We start from the raw sequence: 18,243 nt of genomic DNA, 5'->3' as shown, positions 1-18,243 counted from the left end.
AGTCCCAAGCTTCTCTTACCAGAGAAGTCTGAGTCTCGCGATAAAGGGGTGACCTGCTCAAGGGCAGAAGGTCACCCACCCAGGGAAACACTCCTGCACAAAGAAGAAACACCACCCCTAGCCCAAGGTGCCCTGGGCCTTGGGTTGGAGTAGCAGGAGAGGCAGAAGCGACTGCTCTGTCTGCGTCCCCCCAGAGGTGAGGGCACCCAGCGCTCACCCACACCGAGTTCCCCAGGGCACCATGGAAGAAGGTGATCTGACCCCTGGCCCTAGGTGGGTACGGGTGGCGGTGGATGGTTTACTGGCCTAGAACCCCGCACAGGCAGCCTTGGGCTCTCCCCCCAACACCGGCTGCAGCTTCCTCCCCCAGGAGGATGGGGACCAAGGGCAGCTCTCCTCCCCAGGTGAGGACCAGCTTGGTTTCCTAACTGAACATGATCTGAAGGAAGCGCAAGCCTGCCGTGTGCCCGTCATCCCTCCATCCTCCCCCACACCCTCCTCCACCACCTCCCACTCCCTGGGAAGCAATTCCGAGTATGTGCTTCGGAAAGGCTCAGAAGTCTAGAGTTTGTACCTGGTGATGGGTGTGTACTGCGTGGATTTCCCCGGTGCCTGCAGCTGTCAGGTGGCAGTCGGGGTGCTTAGCAACCCCCAAGGTCCCCAACTAAACCCTCGTGTTATGGTCACATGGGAATAAAGAAAAACAACTCCAGCTCCCTCCTCTGGGCCTCCTGCTCGACCCTAACAGGCCCGTGGAGCCAAGGAGAAGCTGGAGACAGGCCTGAAGTCCACCGGACCACCCTGTGGTCAACGCCACTGGACGGCCTAAAGCACCAGATATGCTCTGGGCAATGCAACGAGAGCCCTCGCCTGCCAGGGCCACACTCACAGAGCCTCGGCTCCATGAGGTCCCATCCCTCCTGGCAGAGGAGACAAGCTGAGCACCTGCCGGGGACGAGGCCGGCGGCCCACCCACCGGGCATCACCCGCCGCTAGCAGGAGGCCGCTCATCTTAGCAAAGGAGAGCCCAACCTCCCACGTGACAGCAGCAAAGAGGGCAGAACCAGAGGATCGGGGTGGGCTCCTGACGCCAGAGAGGAGAGTGACGGCTGGAGGCCACACACAGTGCCTCCTCCCAAAGCAGTTTAGAAGACAAGATAAACACTCGCCAGCAAAAGAAAAAGTGAGACACAGACCCTGAGAACTAAATTCTGAAAGGAGGTCTCCCCTGCAAATTGGGAACTTTTAAAAAAAGGCATTTAAACAAATGTGAGTACATAGGTGGCCAAACCAGCTTCTGTTTCCTCTCCCACCAGGACTTTCTGCAGCCCCTTCCAAAGCGTTTTCACATCTATTATCTCATTTTTATTCTCACGAGGGGCTTTCGCAGGAGGAAAAGTGAAATGGGAGTGTGCAACCTCTCCAGTGGCCTGCACTCAGCTCCAGAGACACATCAGCTGACGTTCCTGGGATGTAAAATCAGCCCAGAGCCCACGCCACTCTCCACGTCAGCCCCGACGCCTGGGGAGGAAGCAAGCTCTGTCCCGACTGGAACCATGGACAAGGGTGCACCGGCCCCAGCCGGCTCCCATCCTGCCTCGTGGCTCCTCCTTGGCCAGCGTCCCCTGGGCTGGGGCCATTGCCATGTACTAAATTGTACAATATGGTTAATTTTATGTTATATGTTGTTCACCTCAACAAACAGGGAAAAGAAAAATCCAGCAAACCTGAAAGTCTTTTCTCGCCGAGAACCCAATTTAACACACTATTTTTTAAAAATTATTTTTAAATGTAACCCCTGGATTATGGGAGGTTTTATTCTACTTCTCTGTATGTTCAAAATGTATCCAACAACAATAGTATGATGGTAGACAGTTCACTGCCTAGTCTTTAGCACTGCGCTAAAAAACCCTTTACACTGAGCTTCCATAATAACCATACAAGACGGGCATAAGACTTGAGTATCTGGTTCTGAACTGCTACATCTGAGAATAAGATGTTACTTTTATAATCAGGGTTAACACTCTTCCAAACACAGAAGAAGGAAAAAAGACTTGAAGGAATATGCCTCTATCAGTATTTTTTCTTTATACTTGTCTATTTTGATCAAATGTCAAACAACATATACTGAAAAAGAAAAGAAACTCTTCCAAACCTGTGTTTACCTGGCTGTGACTTGAGCCAAATAAGGAAACAGCAGGCAACAGCCCACAGGATGTTACCACTGCCTTGGGGTCTGTTCCCTGCAGCTGGGGTTTTCAAATAGGCATCCCTGGGGGGAGCTGCAGGGTTCCAAAAGCAAAGAAGTCTTTTCTAGATAAACAAGGAAAACTTAAGTGCCTAAGTCCACCCTCATTCATTCCTGGGAAGAGTGTAAATTGTTTGAACCTCTATGAGACAATTTGGTAATATTTATCAACATGAAAAATGCACGTGCCTGGTTCCTCAAAAAGTTAAATACAGAACCACCATATGACCCAGCAATTCCACTTGGGTTTATATCCCAAAGACTTGGAAAGCTGGGACTCAAACAGACACTTGTACACCAATAGTGGATGGCAGCATCAGTCACAAGAGCTAAAAGGTGGAGCCCGTCAACAAATGAATGGATAAACATGTTACATACATACAAAGGCATATTATTCAACCTTAAAAAGGAATGAATTCTGATACATACTACAACATGGATGACCCTTGAAGACATTATTCTAAGTGAAATAAACCAGTCACAAAAGGACAAATAGTGTAGGATTCTACTTATATGAGGTACCTAGGACAGTCAAATTCATAAAGAAAAGTAGAATGGTGGTTGTCAGGGGCTGGGGGAGAGGAGGCCGAGGAGTTAATGTTTAATGTGTAGAGTTTCTGTTTGGGAGGATGAAGAGGCTCTGAAAACGGACAGTGGTGATGGCAACACGATGTTGTGAATGCACTTAATGTCACTGAACTCAGACACTTCGAAATGATTAAAATGGTTTATCTTCTGTATATTTTACCACAGTAAATATGCATATGTATATACACACACATGTATGTATACACACACACACACACACATATATATACATATATATATCTATATATAATTTTTAAAATGCACGTGCCCTTTGATCCAGCAATTCCACTTCTAGATTTTGAGTTTTCAGATATATTTGTACACGTATAATATGGTGTCCCTATAAAGATGTCTATTACAGCAATGTTTGCAGTAGCAAAAAAATTGGAAATAACCTAAATGTCTACCTACAGGAGCCCTTTTAAATAAATGATGTTACCTCTACACAATGGAATACACTACTGTCACAAAAAGCATGAGGCAATTGCAATATGGACTTAGAACCCTCTCTAAGGGATTAGGTGAACAGATGGAGTACAGAGGAGGGAACACACTACCATTTGTGTGTGAAAAGTCTGTACAGGCACAGCTCAGAGATACAGCAGGTTCAGTTCCAGAACACTGCAATAAACCTAACATCGAGATAAAGCGAATACTGCAATAAAGCGAATACGTGAATTTTTTTGGTTTCCCAGGGCATATAAAAGTTATGTTCGCACTATTCTGTAGTCTATTAAGTGTGCAACAGCATGTCAAAAGAAACCAATGGGGCTTCCCTGGTGGCGCAGTGGTTGAGGGGCCGCCTGCCGATGCAGGGGACGCGGGTTCGTGCCCCGGTCCGGGAGGATCCCACGTGCTGCGGAGCGGCTGGGCCTGTGGGCCGTGGCCGCTGGGCCTGTGCGTCCGAGCCTGTGCTCCGCAACGGGAGGGGCCGCAGCAGTGAGAGGCCCGCGTACCGCCAAAAAAAAAAAAAAAAAAAAAAAAAAGAAACCAATGCATGTATCTTAATTTTAAAAAAGACTTCATTGCTAAAAGTCGTTAACAATCACCTACTCCTTCAGCGAGCCGCGATCTTTTTGCTGGCAGAGGGTCTTGCCTTGATGTTGATGCTGCTGACTGATCAGTGGTGGCTGCTGAAGGTGGCGGTAGCTGTGGCAATGTCGTCTTAGAACTAGACGGCAACGAAGTCTGCAGCGTCAACGGACGCTTCCTTTCACGAATGGTTTCTCTGTAGCATGTAATGCTGTTTGATGGCATTTTACCAACAGTAAAACTTCTTTCAGAACTGGGGTCCATCCTCTCAAACCCTGCCGCTGTTTTATCACTAAATTTACGTAATATTCTAAATTCTCTGATGTCATTTCAACAATCTTCACAGCATCTTTACCAGGAGTAGAATCTACCTCAAGAAACCATCCTCTCTGCTCATTCATAAGAAGCGACACTTCATCCATTAGTTTCATCAGCAATTCAGTCACATCTTCAGCCTTCACTTCTTTTTTTAAAAAATAAATTGATTTATTTTGTTTATTTATTTTTGGCTGCATTGGGTCTTCGTTGCTGTGCACGGGCTTTCTCTAGTGCAGCGAGCGGGGGCTGCTCTTTGTTGCGGTGTGTGGTCTTCTCATTGCGGTGGCTTCCCTTGTTGCGGAGCACAGGCTCTAGGCACGTGGGCTTCAGTAGTTGTGGCACACGGGCTCAGTAGTTGTGGCGCAGGGGCTTAGTTGCTCTGCGGCATGTGGGATCTTCCCAGACCAGGGCTCGAACCTGTGTCCCCTGCATTGGCAGGTGGATTCCTAACCACTGTGCCACCAGGGAAGTGCCAGCCTCCACTTCTAATTCTAGTTCTCTTGCTATTTCCACCACGTCTGCAGTTACTTCCTCCACTGAAGTCTTGAACCCCTCAGTCATTCACAAAGGTTAGAATCAGCTTCTTCCAATCTCCCATTAATATTGATAGTTTGACCTCTTCACATGAATCACGAATGTTCTTAATGGCATCTAGAATAAAGAGTCCTTTCCGGAAGGTTCTCAATTTACTTTGCCCAGATCTATCAGAGGAATCACTCCCTATGGCAGCTATAGCCTTACAAAATGTATTTCTTAAATAATGAGACCTGCCAGTTGAAATTACTCCTTGATCCATGGGCTGCAGAATGAATGTTATGTTGGCAGGCATGAAAACAACAGTCGTCTCCTTGTCCACCTCCATCAGAGTTCTTGGGTGACCAGGTGCATTGTCACAGTGCAGTAATATTTTGAAAGGAATCTTTTTTTCTGAGCATTAGGTCTCAACAGGTCTTAACATAATTCTTAAGGGCCCTAGGATTTTCAAAACAGTAAATAAGCATTGGTTTCGACTTCAAGTCACCAGCTGCATTAGCCCCCAATAAGAAAGTCAGCTCATTCTTTGAAGCTTTGGAGCCAGGCATTGACTTTTCCTCTTTAGCTATGAAAGTCCTAGATGACATCTTCTTCTAATAGAAGGCTGTTTCATCTACACTGAAAACCTACTGTTTAGTGTAGCCACCTTCATTAACGATCTTAGCTAGATCTTCTGGATAACTTGCTATAGCTTCTACACCAGGACTTGCTGCTTCATCTTGCATTTTCATGTTATGGAGACGGCTTCTTCCTTAGAACTTAGACCTCAGGAACCAACCTCTGCTGGCTTCAGTCTTTTCTTCTTCAGCTTCCTCACCTCTCTCAGCCTTCACAGAACTGAAGAGAGTTAGGGCCTTGCTCTGGATTAGGCTTTGGCTTAAGGGAATGTTGTGGCTGGTTTGTTCTTCTATCCAGACCACTAAAACTTTCTCCATATCGGCAATAAGACTCTTTTGCTTTCTCATCATTCTTGTGTTTACTGAAGTAGCACTTTTAATTTCCTTCAAGAACATTTCCATGGGCTTCCCTGGTGGCGCAGTGCTTGGGAGTCCGCCTGCCGATGCAGGGGACACGGGTTCGTGCCCTGGTCCGGGAAGATCCCACATGCCGCGGAGCGGCTGGGCCCGTGAGCCATGGCCGCTGAGCCTGTGCGTCCGGAGCCTATGCTCCGCAACGCAAGAGGCCACAACAGTGAGGGGCCCGCGTAACGCAAAAAAAAAAAAAAAGCACTTTTCCTTTGCGTTTACAACTTGGCTAACTGGTGCAAGAGGCCTGGCTTCTGGCCTATCTTGGCTTTCGACATGCCTTCCTCACTAAAGCTGATCATTTCCAGCTTTTGATTTAAAGTGAGAAATATGTGACTCTTCCTTTCACTTGAACACTCAGAGGTCATTGTAGGGTTATTAACTGGCCTGATTTCAATATTGTTGTATCTCAGAAAATAGGGCACCCGAGGAGAGGGAGAGAGATGGGGGAATGGCTGGTCAGTGGAGCAGTCAGAACCCACATATTTATTAAGTTTGCCGTATCATAGGGGTGCAGTTCGTGGTCCCCCAAAACAATTACAATAGTAATATCAAAGATCACTGATCACAGATCACCACAACAAATATAATAATAATGAAAAAGTTTGAAATACTCTGAGAATTACCAAAATGTGACCCAGACACACGAAATGAGCAAATGCTGTTGGAAAAAATGGTGCTGATAGACTTGCTTGATTCAGGGTTGCCACAGACTTTCTTTTCCTTTTCTTTTTGGCCACGCCATGGCTTGTGGGATCTTAGTTCCCGAACCAGCGATTGAACCCGAGACCTCGGCAGTGAAAGCACAGAGTCCTAACCACTGGACTGCCAGGGAATTGCCACCACAAACTTTCAATTTGTTAAAAAAAATTCAATATCTGCACAGCACAATCAATAATGTGAAGTTCAATAAAGCAAGGTGTGCCTATACACAATGATTTGGAAATAGAATAGCTCTGAAAGGATACACAACAGAGATGACAGTGGTTGTCTGAGGGATGGGAAAGTGGATGATATACAGAGGGAAACTTACTTTCCGTGGTACAGTTTTTTTCATACCTTTGTAATTTTATAATATGTACACTTCTGGCTACTCTGAAATAAACTTTAAAATATTTTAAGTAATGTCCGATTCTTGCTTCTTATAGAGGAGTTTATATCAGACCAACCCTTTAGCCAAGAACAACTATAAAAGCCAGATAAAACACAAAAGAACAGCTATCTGAAGGCAACAGGAAACAACCAAGACAGCTAGGACTTCAGGGCACAAGCTCTCTGAGGGAAGGAGACACGTTTAAGTGAACCCAACACACTCTGCCACCTTTTCTCTTGAGACCAGGGTTGAGAGTCTGAACAGACAGCAATTGCTAGAGCTTCCGAGGGGCTGGAGAAATAATAACTGGTGAACAAGGATTCCAACGCAGAGTAGAGGGGTGAGATCCTGGACAGAAGAGAACCATAGAAAAGTAAGCCTGACTTTCTCTACAACTATGCCCCTTGAGGCATTTGCCAATCCCTAAGCCGTATGGGGCAAGAGACCGAAAATCCAAGCAGAAAGTGACAGGAGGCAAAAATCAAAGGATAGTTTTGGCAGTCTCTTAATGCTGAGGAATTCAGGGTCCCTCAAGAGGAGGACACCCTTTCAGTCAAGACCCCTGAAGGGGTATTTCCTAAGAGTAGGCACAGAACAGAAACAGACCAGCTCACTGAACCCAGCTTTAAATCTTCTCACCCCCACATGGGATCAATCTGAGCTAACCCTACTATAACCATCTGCTGTGAGAAAAGCAATCCTGTCTGGAGAGACACAACATCATTTAGGGTTGCTATTATTTTCCATACACAATATCCAGTGTTAATTAAAAGTCCAGGATGCCATAAGACAGGACCAAAAGTCAAGAGAGAAAAGCAGACCCATCAGTATTCTGATACCATGGTTGTCAAGGACTTTAAAATAAATGTTTAATATGGTTCTAAAAACAGATGGCAAAATGGGGAACTTAACCAGAGAATTCAAATCTATTTTTTTTTTTTTTAATAAATTTGTTTATTTTATTTTTTAATTGTTTTGGCTGCATTGGTTCTTCGTTGCTGCACGCAGGTTTTCTCTAGTTGTGGTGAGCTGGGGCTACTCTTTGTTGTGGCGCGTAGGCTTCTCATTGCGGTGGCCTCTCTTGTTGCGGAGCACGGGCTCTAGGCGCGCGGGCCTCAGTAGTTGTAGCGCACGGGCCTAGTTGCTCCACGGCATGTGGGATCCTCCCAGGCCAGGGCTCGAACCCGTGTCCCCTGCATTGGTAAAACAGATGGCAAAATGGGGAACTTAACCAGAGAATTCAAATCTATTTTTTTTTTTTTTAATAAATTTGTTTATTTTATTTTTTAATTGTTTTGGCTGCATTGGTTCTTCGTTGCTGCACGCAGGTTTTCTCTAGTTGTGGTGAGCTGGGGCTACTCTTTGTTGTGGCGCGTAGGCTTCTCATTGCGGTGGCCTCTCTTGTTGCGGAGCACGGGCTCTAGGCGCGCGGGCCTCAGTAGTTGTAGCGCACGGGCCTAGTTGCTCCACGGCATGTGGGATCCTCCCAGGCCAGGGCTCGAACCCGTGTCCCCTGCATTGGCAGGCGGACTCCTAACCACTGCGCCACCAGGGAAGCCCTCAAATCTATTTTTTAAAATCAAATGGAGAATTTTTTAAAATAAATAAAATGGAAATTCTAGAACTGAAAAAAGTACAATACTGAAGTTAAGGATTCGAGAGATGAGCTCAACCATTGAGTTGACAAAGCAGAAGAGAGGATTAGTAAACTGAAAGTTAGGTCAGTAAAAATATTCAGTCTGAAGCACAGAAAGAAAAAAAGGAAGATACAGACATTTATGGAACATGGTAGAAATGTCTAATAAAGATATCTAGAGTCATAGAAGGAAAGGACAGAATGACAGAGAAGCTACAGAAAGATACTGGCTAAAAATTTTCATCAAGCCATCACTGCAAGAAGCTCTCTGAGAACAAAACAGGGTAACTTCAGAAGAAAACTCCTAGGCAAAACTAAAACCGAAGACAAAAAAAAAAAACAGTAAAAGCAACCAGAGGAAAATAATATGCATTAGTTTAAAAGGAGCAACAGTATTATTGTACAACATGGGGAATATGGCCGATATTTTATAATAACTATAAATGGAGTGTAACCTTTAAAAATCGTGAACCACTATATTGTACACCTGTAACTTACATGATATTACACAGCGACTGTACTTCAAAATATAAATAACAAAAGGAGCAACACTATGTCCTACAGCTGGAAGCCCCAGGATAATAGAAAGACACCTGCAAAGGGCAGAAAGTAAAAATCCAGAAACCTTAAATTCTATATCTGATAAAAAATGACTTTCAAAATTGAAATTAAAATAAACACACTTTGGGCTTCCCTAGTGGCGCAGTGGTTGAGAGTCCGCCTGCCGATGCGGGGGACGCAGGTTCGTGCCCTGGTCCGGGAGGATCCCACATGCCACGGAGCGGCTGGGCCTGTGAGCCATGGCCGCTGGGCCTGCGCGTCCAGAGCCTCTGCTCCGCAACGGGAGAGGCCACAGCAGTGAGAGGCCCGCGTACCGCAAAAAAAAAAAAAAAAGAAAAAAACAAAAACAAAAAAAACCCCCACACTTCTAGCAATTAGAAATGGAGAGAATGTAGTGCCAACATACTGACTTGAAAAGCAATATTAAAAGGAATTCCTCAAGGAGATGGAAGCACAGCACTGAAGAAGAAATGGAGTGTAACTGAGAGGGTAAAATATGGGCAAATGTAGGTAATGAATATTAACTGTAGAAGACTATAACTTTATGAGACTGTTTTGTGGGGCTTAAAACATATGTTGAATTACATTACATTACAATCGAATTACATAAAATACATTATAATCGAATCACAATGTCGTACATGTGAAGCTGACAAAACACTGTGAATCATCTATACCCCAATTTTAGAAAACCTGAAATAAATAAATAATAAAATAAAATATATTACAGTCGCCAGAAAGTATTGGGGAGGGGGAATTAAGTGTTGTGAGGTCTTTGCACTGTGACCAAAGACGCAAAAAATACTTTGGGGTAGATGCAAATGAATCCTAATTGACATTTATTGACCTTATTTCATTTCTGAAAGACATTTTGATACATTTTTGGATCCTCCCGGACCGGGGCACGAACCCGTGTCCCCCTGCATCGGCAGGCGGACTCTCAACCATTGTGCCCAGGGAAGCCCCAATATACATTATTCTTAACTGCATCAAAACCAATCACATGCTGGGTCAAAATCAAGTTTCAACAAATTTCAAAGGGCTAAAACCATGCAGAGCATATTCTTTGACCGCAGTCAAATGAACCTAAAAATCAATAATAAAAAGATAACTTTTAAACATTCCCCAGATATTTGGAAGTTAATGTACTCCTAAATAGCTCATGGATCGAAGGCATCTCAATGGATGTAGAAAATATAAATTTTAGAATTTAGAAAATGGAACTAAATGACAGCAGGGATATGACATATCAAAACTTGCAGGATAAAGCTAAAGCATTGTAATGAGGAAAGTCTATAGCATACGTACATGTTTTAGAAAAGAAATGCTGGAAATTAGCTATATCATTCCATTTTGAGAAGGTAAGAAAGAACACTAAATTAATCCCAAAGAAAGGAAATACAAAGTTAGAAGCATAAATTAAGGAATTATAGAAACACGAAAAGAACCAAAAAGGTGTTTCACTGAAAAGGCTAAAACATTTAATAAACCTTAGTAGGACAAATTAAGAAAACATTTAAAAACAGAAGGCACAAATTACCAATATCAGTAATGAAAAAAGGAACACAAATCCCATACATAATGACACATAAAAAGAAAATATAATGAACATTATATCAAAAATATGAAAACTTAGATGAAATGGACAAGTTCTTGAAAAAACAAAAACTTTCCAAAACTCATGCAAAAAGAAATGTAGAACGTTCTATCTTTAGATGAAACAACCTTCTCATGAAGAAAACTCCAGACCCAATAAGGCTCCACTAGTGAATTCTTCTAAACATTAGAGGAATAACCTAAATCTTCCTTAAACTTTTCCAGGGATTAGAAAGAGGGAACATTTCTCCAATTAATAAGTCTGGCATAACCATGATACCCAAACCTGTCAAGGACATGGAAAGAAAGTTAAAATGGCAAGCAGCTCTCATGTCCACAGTCAAAAAAGCACACAGGCGTGGTTCTTCTCAGCCAGACCCCAGGCTCCCCGCACTGATCCTGCCCAAAGGGGCATTAGAAAGTGGGCCTTGTGGCCTCTGTACCTCAGCCTGACCATCACTGTTTCCAGCTTTACTGGTTACAAAGCACTTCTGTGTTTCCCATCTGACCCTCAGCAAGATGAGTATCAACATCTCTACTTTGGAGTATCAATACCCCCACTTCACAGATGAGGGAAGTGAGGCTCTATGGGGTGGAAAACTTGTCTAGATCAACCACCCAGCGACTAACAGATTCAGGGTGAGACTCACCACACCAGGAGGCCCCCACCAAGCACTACTGAACGTAATTGAAGATGTCCTGGATTATACATTATGAGACAGACAAGATGAACACAGATGGGTATGCTGAAAACTGCACAGACTATATAAAAAAGAACTCCCCGGTCTAGCTCAGTGGTGACACATGCATTTTTTTTAAATGTAGAGAACCCAGAGGGCTGCCTCCACATTACGAGAGATCAAATGCAAACAAGAACCAAGACAGTATAAAAAGCAGAAATTAAAGAATGCCTTTGAAGGAACTCAATAAAGCCAGTAAAGCTTTGCTGAGGATTCTTTAAATATGTTCAAGCCGCAGCAGCTCCTCGGTAACCACAGGATACAGGGCCGAGGAGAAGGGGACGAATATGACGGGCCCTTTGTCACAACGGAGGTAGGAAGGCTCCCCTTCTAAAGCCCGTCTTCTGAAAGAGATGAGTCCGAGGCCCAGCTCAGGAGCTTCTAGATCTCATTGGTAAACAGAGAGAGAAAGAACCTCCCAGGACAGACAAAGCTAGGACACATCAGCTAAATGACTCAGTGTGTGCCTTCAAATAGCACTGTCTAGAGAACATGGGGCCCACCAGTGGGCCCCCCCCCCCACCTGGGTGGCAGGGTCTATGAAAACAGCAATTTCAGTGAACCCACTGAACCCAGAGCAAACAGCACCACCTGAACACAAAATGACATGGTTTCCAGAGCAGAGAAATCATGTTTTCAACCTATTGAGTTTGTTTGTTCAGGGCAAGTCAACCTATGGATAACAGGACATTGGTGGATGTAATTTCTGAAATCCTTCAAAAAGCATGTGAGATGAACCCAGACCAAAAACTATTTAAAAGACTGAGTCACACGAGAGCGGGGAGTCTCTGCAGTGGATCAAGCTGGAGTAAAGCCAGTAAACAAAAGAGAGGGGACGGCAGGCAGGCACTTCTCTTGATGGAAAAATGTAAACAGCGGGCTCCCCAGGGGTTGGGCTCAGTTTTAGGTCTTCACAAATGACTTAGCGGGAGAAGGCAGTGGGGAGATTTCCCTGAGCCTGTGGGAGGAGGGGTGAGGGGCTGACAGACTTCACACACAAGGGCCCCGGAGGCCAGGGGATGGGTCTCCCACCCCTACCCCACCGCAGGGAGAGGAGCCCTGAGAACAAAGTAGGTGAGCGATCTGCCCAGGGGGGTGTGGCAGAGGGAGCGGGGAGAGGAATAACACAGAGTGATGCCTCCAGAGAAAAAGAATTCACATGGAGCCCTGGGGTACCCACAGCAACTGGGTTCACGCCCTTCCGACAGGCCCCAAACCCAGGCTCCAGGCCGGCACTGCCCCAAGGCCACCCCCAAAGAGCCTCACCTGCTGCTGGCTCTGCTCCTCCAGGTTCATCTTCACCTCCAGTGACTGGCGGGCCTCCAGGAAGGCCTTGCGGTGCTTGCGGTCCGCCATGTAGTAGGACATGATGCCCACAACGATGGCGCACAGGTAGAGGAAGACATTGGCCAGCATCTGTATCCAGAGGAGGAAGAGAGGAAAGGACAATGGTCAAGGCATGTCTTCAGGAGAAGGGTGGAGGAGGTGGGCAGGTGGTGACCAAAATCCAACTGCAAGTTGCCCACTGTCTGGGGAGGTCCCCAGCAAAGCTTCTGACCTCGAGGGGCTATTCAGATCCCTGAAGTAGACCCTGCCCCATCACCATGGATGAGTGAGGGGACTGTTGTTCTCCCTTCCACCTTTTCATGGTAGGGAAGCTGGCCAATCCTGCCTACCTGTGCAGCCTGAGCAGTCCTTCTGCTACTCATCTATTCACTCGCTCGCTTGTTCAACCACCACTTACCGCACCCTTACTTCGTAGGCGCATTTAGGTACTGTGCTGACTAGCTGGGGAGGAAAGTGAACCAAGCCCAGATCTACTGGCCAGGGGTGTAGAATCCTAACAGCTGCAGATCATATGGAAGGTCACAGGAGACCAGAAGAGGTCCTGGGCTGATTTAGTTGTCACGATGCCACCTAACACGTGTGCCTCAGGATACAGGCTTCTGGGATTCACATGCATCCTCTGAGCCAACCCCACCTGCCAGCAGGTGAGAGGGTGGCCAGTACCAACATCCAGGTCTCATGAAGAACTGAAGCTCCAGGAAGGGGAAGAGGCAGGTGGGATCTGACGTCTGTCCGGTGAGCTCAGTGCATTGGCACCAAGGGCTTCTTTGGGCATTGAGAACCTGCTCCCCCACCCCTGGCACCCTGCAGGCTGGCCTAGGTGTCCTTGGTCCCCAGCCCGCTCCCACAGGCCGCCAGAGGTAACCTTGGCTATGGACCTGACATTCAAACCACACCTGACTTCCTGGGGCTGTCTGCTGCCGGCTCCTATCCTTGACCTGACTGGACCCCATCTGGGGCTGGACCAGGTTCTAATTCCTCCCACTTTTCCAAGACCACTGGCCATGAAGCTTCTCCAACAAGGCCTGTTTCCAGGTCTGGTGCCTCCCACTCCCCTGAGGCTGCCCCACGCTCCCTGCCTTGATTCCCTGAGGTCCTGCCAGAGGTGGACAGACCCCTCCTCCCAAGGGGGTGGTTTCTGGAGCAGAAGTTGGAAGTTGAGAGGCAGGAAGGGAGACAGAAGTTCTTAGTTTCTGATCCTAGGGGAAGAAAAGATTGGCCCAGCGGAACATAATACATTCTGGGGTAGGTGAAAAATGCAGGGAAGTCAATTTTTAGATGTTGAAACAAGACAGTTTAATAGACAATAAGGCAAGTTAATTCTAACATTAATTTCCTGGGTACTCTTGGTTATGCTGTATCCCTCTGACTGTTTTTATGTTTCATTGTGGCTTTTGGCCGAAACTAACCAGGAGGACCTACCACCCCCCACAGAAGCTTCCTGAAGAGTCTGTACTTGAGCACCAGTCTAAGCCCAGGGGGCACTCAATAAAGTAGGTGAGGTGTGTCTTGGTGCTGGTCATCAAATCACTGGGTGAAGATTTCACGAGCTTCTTAGATGGCTGGTTCTAGCAACTAACAACCAGCTGTGTTCTTGGGCCTGGGCAGCCTGATCGCCTACACCGCCCGCGGGGCAAGCAGGGCGTTTCAAAGTCCTATAGGACGGCTCCTGCACCTTCTTCTGGACCGTGACGACCCATTCCCATTGGAGTGGTCAGTAATACGAGTACGCTCTCAGGCCACTTCCTAAACGTCTGATGATTGGAAAAGCTGCCAATTTATCATTCACGTTCAGTGAGTCAAAGCAAATCACAGAGATCACTGGGTCTCAAAGCCAGTCTAGCCTGAGGTCTAGGAACCTCCACCTCCTGTGGGGTCCGTGTGGCCTTAGAGACCTGCGCAACTCCAAGTTCATGGTGCAGGAAGCTCGTCAAGGTCAGGCCGCACCCCCTGCATCCTCACCAAGCAGTGGCACTCCACCGAAGCCCACGCGGGGTCCAGACACAGCAGCCACCGGGCCAAGGGTCTCCGGGCTGACGGGGCTTGGGGTCCTGGAGGGCGAGGGAGGAGCCACACGTCTGGACCCCACACCTGCCAGTGTCAGCAACTGAACCAGGGGCTCCAGACAAGGCAGGCTGACCTGGGGCCACAGGCCTGTCTCTGCCCTGGCCACAACCAGCCTGGGCTGTCACACGGCTGGGGACAGAGCTCCTCACTCAGGGGTCTTCCTGACCACCTCACGAGGATGCATGAGGCGGGCTCTGTAAAATGTACAGTGCTGAGCTGCCGTCGTTACCCACAGGGCATCCACCTAAGAAAACCAAACCTGCAGACAGGCTGTCAGAGAGCAACTCTAGTGGAAAAGTTTCAAACCAAAGATTATAATACAAAGAATAAGAGGATTCAGGGACTCCCCTGGTGGCACAGTGGTTAAGAATCCACCTGCCAATGCGGGGGACACGGGTTTGAGCCCTGGTCCGGGAAGATCCCACATGCCATGGAGCAAAATAAGCCCGTGCGCCACAACTACTGAGCCTGCGCTCTAGAGCCCGCGAGCTAGAACTACTGAAGCCCACGCACGTAGAGCCCATGCTCCACAAGAGAAGCCACCGCAATGAGAAGCCCACGCACCGCAACCAAGAGTAGCCCCCACTTGCTGCAACTAGAGAAAGCCCCCGCGCAGCAACGAAGACCCAACGCAGCCAAAAATAAATAAATAAAAATAAATTAATTAACTTAAAAAAAAAAGAGGATTCAGGTTGGGTTCACGCCTGGGGAATGTCTAGGCAGGACAGCATTCCTTTCATTGAAGTGCACATTTTAAAATAAAATCTACTTTTGCACTCACTTGTAGGTACAGATGATCTAGAAAGTAAATTTAAGAGGAACGCTGGACTCCGGTACTGCCCCTCGCTAGCCGGGTGGCTGCCAGGTCACATAACCTCCCTGATCTCACTTCATCATCTATGAGCGAGGGAGGGACTGACTCATCTGGAAGACCCCTCGGTCCTGACACTGGTCCTCATCAGACCTCACTTCTGAGGGCAAAGGTTGGGATTGGAGATGAACCTGATCCCGAGAGGCCAAGGGAAGGAGAGCAGGTCAGTTCCAAGTTAGCCAGAGCACCACGCTGCCTCCCGGGCCCTGGGCATCCCCGGACCCAGAGGCCTCATCCCCTTCCTGACCTGCACTCTCAACTGCAGGGATGCGGAGGGAAACGGCCACATCTGGACCATGCGCTGCAGTCAGGTGGGTCCTGCAGGTGCCATCCATGCCAGGGAACTCCCTCCCGCCTTCCAGTGAGCACAGCTGTTGCCAGACAATTCTCCCGACAGTCCCAGGCCTTGGGTCTCCTGGAGCTCCCCCAATTCTCTAAACTTGCCTCAGCTGAAGAAAGGGCCCTCAGGGCGCTGCTGCTCTGGTCCACCCGACCTGTCTCCAGGGCTACGAGGCCCAGAAGGAGTGAGGCAACCCCCGGTGCCAGGCACGGTGGGGCAAGAGGCTCAGCCTCCAAGTCCAGGGCACAAATCCACTAAGGCAAGGAGACCTCCAGCCGAGGAAGCAGGGGTTCGCTCTGGGGAGGAGGGTTGGGGACGGAGCAGGAGCTGCACTGCAACACGGTCCCCTGGGGTGATGGGGGCCCAGAGGTGCACAGGTGACCAGCGGGGCGGGGGAGGGTGTGGACAGCAGTCCCCGCGTGCAGCCAGGGCCGGGAGCCCCTGATCCTGACCTGTTTCCTCACCTGTAACATCCTCTCACATCACAACCTTACGTTCTAGACACGGTCACACACTTCACCCACCTTATCTCATTTAATCTTCACAAGGCAGGTGACATTATTCCAATTTTACAGGAGAAGGAATTGAGATTAAGCAAGGGCTCAAAACTAGAGGATAAGGTTTCTTCCTGCACTCATCTCATTATTCTCTGGTGCAAAACCCCACCCTACAAGCACCCCTCAGCTAACTTACATATTTATAACCCCACCTTTCCCCAGAAAGGCTATTATTTTCTAAAACTAAAATTAAAATTTCCACCAAAATACCAGCCCTAAAGCACTTATTGTGAGCTGCTTGCATTTTTAATCTGAAACAAAGTAGTACATCTACAGATTTCCACAACTTCCATACACATGGGTGGTCATTAGCTCTAGGCTCAGAAATCCCTAAATTATGCCTGTAAGTGTGTCTCACTTAGCAAAAGGGATGTGCTCCTCCTAACACACTTGGAAAAAATGAGTTATGCTCCTTCGGCAGTGAGCCCCGAACAGCGCCAGCGCCGAGGAATCGACGGTGACCAGGACGCCACCGCGGAGCCCGGGAGCCCAGCGGAGCAGGTCCAGGTCAGGCCACGAGGATGGGTAAGCGGGGGCAGCTGTCACCTCTCTAACACATCCGTTAGTACGGCCTCTCGCTACAGTTTAAGAGCTGCAGACCCAGGAAAACCTTTGGCCACCAGGAAAGGTTGAACCCTAGAGAGAATCTGAAATGTGTCTCTCACGTGACTATGACAAACGGGATCCTCCCAGCTGAGCCTTGACCTCTGCAGGCCTGGGATGAATCTTCTGATGCTCCCACCCCGGTGGGAGGGGCGAAGGGCTTCCTTGTCAGAACTCGTCTCTTCTCCCTCCAGGACTGCCTTTCCAGCACCCACTGCTGTGCAAATACCCTGCAACCCTCAACACTCCAGCCACAGCCGGCCCACCTGGCAGCCCCTCTTCCTGCTCAGTCTCCCATCTCCCTTCCTCCCTCTCCATCCTCCTGACACACATCTGTCCCCTCTCTAACACCTGGGGCACCTGCTAAGGCAGGCACTGCTGTCCTCCTCACCCCTGTGTCCCCAGAGCCTAGCCCAGGCCTCATCCAGCACCCGGTGCTCAGGAACCCAGAGCTGCTGGGCTGGACGGACCAGGTAATGCAACCACGTCACAGACTCACCCCTCACCTGACCCCTTCAGCATCTGGCCAGCAGACAAGAAGCCAGCATAAAGTCCACCTCTGGCCCCCACCACCTCCCCGGGACCCGCCTTCTAATTAATACCCCGTCTGCTACACCCCACCCTAAGAGCAGAGAGGAATGGGGCTCGGTCACTCCCCCAGGACGGAGGAGACCCCCAGGACAGGAGGTGGGGGACAGTCCAGGAGATATCCAGAGTATAAGGCAGAGCATACAAAGCGGTGAGAGAAGGGTGGGGATGGGTGGTGGGGTCTCATTCATTCAGGAAGAGGTTAGATGGCTTCACACACGCGCCAGAGAGAGAGACGGGGTCTTGGAAACATGACGACGGGGCTCTGATACCACGGCCAGTGAACAAGCGTGGTCCGAAGGCTTCTGCCCTCTCTAGTCATCCAAACGACGTATTTGGAGAGTTTCAGCTCCACTTTCCAGTTCTGAAAGTGAGCAGGAGCCCCGATGCGCAGACCCTCACTCCTGGCTCTTCCCAGTGGTTCGGGGCCAGCGACAGCCGTCCACACTAGACGGGCGATGCCCGCCACATCTCCAAGACTGAGAAGCCCTGCTCTGGG

The 18,243-nt window shown here is 48.1% G+C and overlaps 1 protein-coding gene across 2 annotated transcripts in view; it reads right to left on the bottom strand.

Annotated features, from left to right (window-relative positions):
* ADCY3 (adenylate cyclase 3) overlaps positions 1-18,243 on the bottom strand; it is a 92,661-nt gene that overhangs the window by 45,991 nt on the left and 28,427 nt on the right. For both annotated transcript variants that reach the window (XM_024764472.1, XM_024764471.1), the window contains one exon: positions 12,638-12,787. In XM_024764472.1, the coding sequence (XP_024620240.1) occupies positions 12,638-12,787 (150 nt within the window). The remainder of the gene's footprint in view (positions 1-12,637; positions 12,788-18,243) is intronic.

This window comes from Neophocaena asiaeorientalis, unplaced genomic scaffold, assembly GCF_003031525.2.
Source record: "Neophocaena asiaeorientalis asiaeorientalis breed wild unplaced genomic scaffold, Neophocaena_asiaeorientalis_V1.1 scaffold345, whole genome shotgun sequence".
In the NCBI taxonomy this organism is placed as follows: Eukaryota; Metazoa; Chordata; class Mammalia; order Artiodactyla; family Phocoenidae; genus Neophocaena; species Neophocaena asiaeorientalis.
Note: the sequence above shows the minus strand (reverse complement) of the source record. Positions and strands in the feature narration are given on the sequence as shown.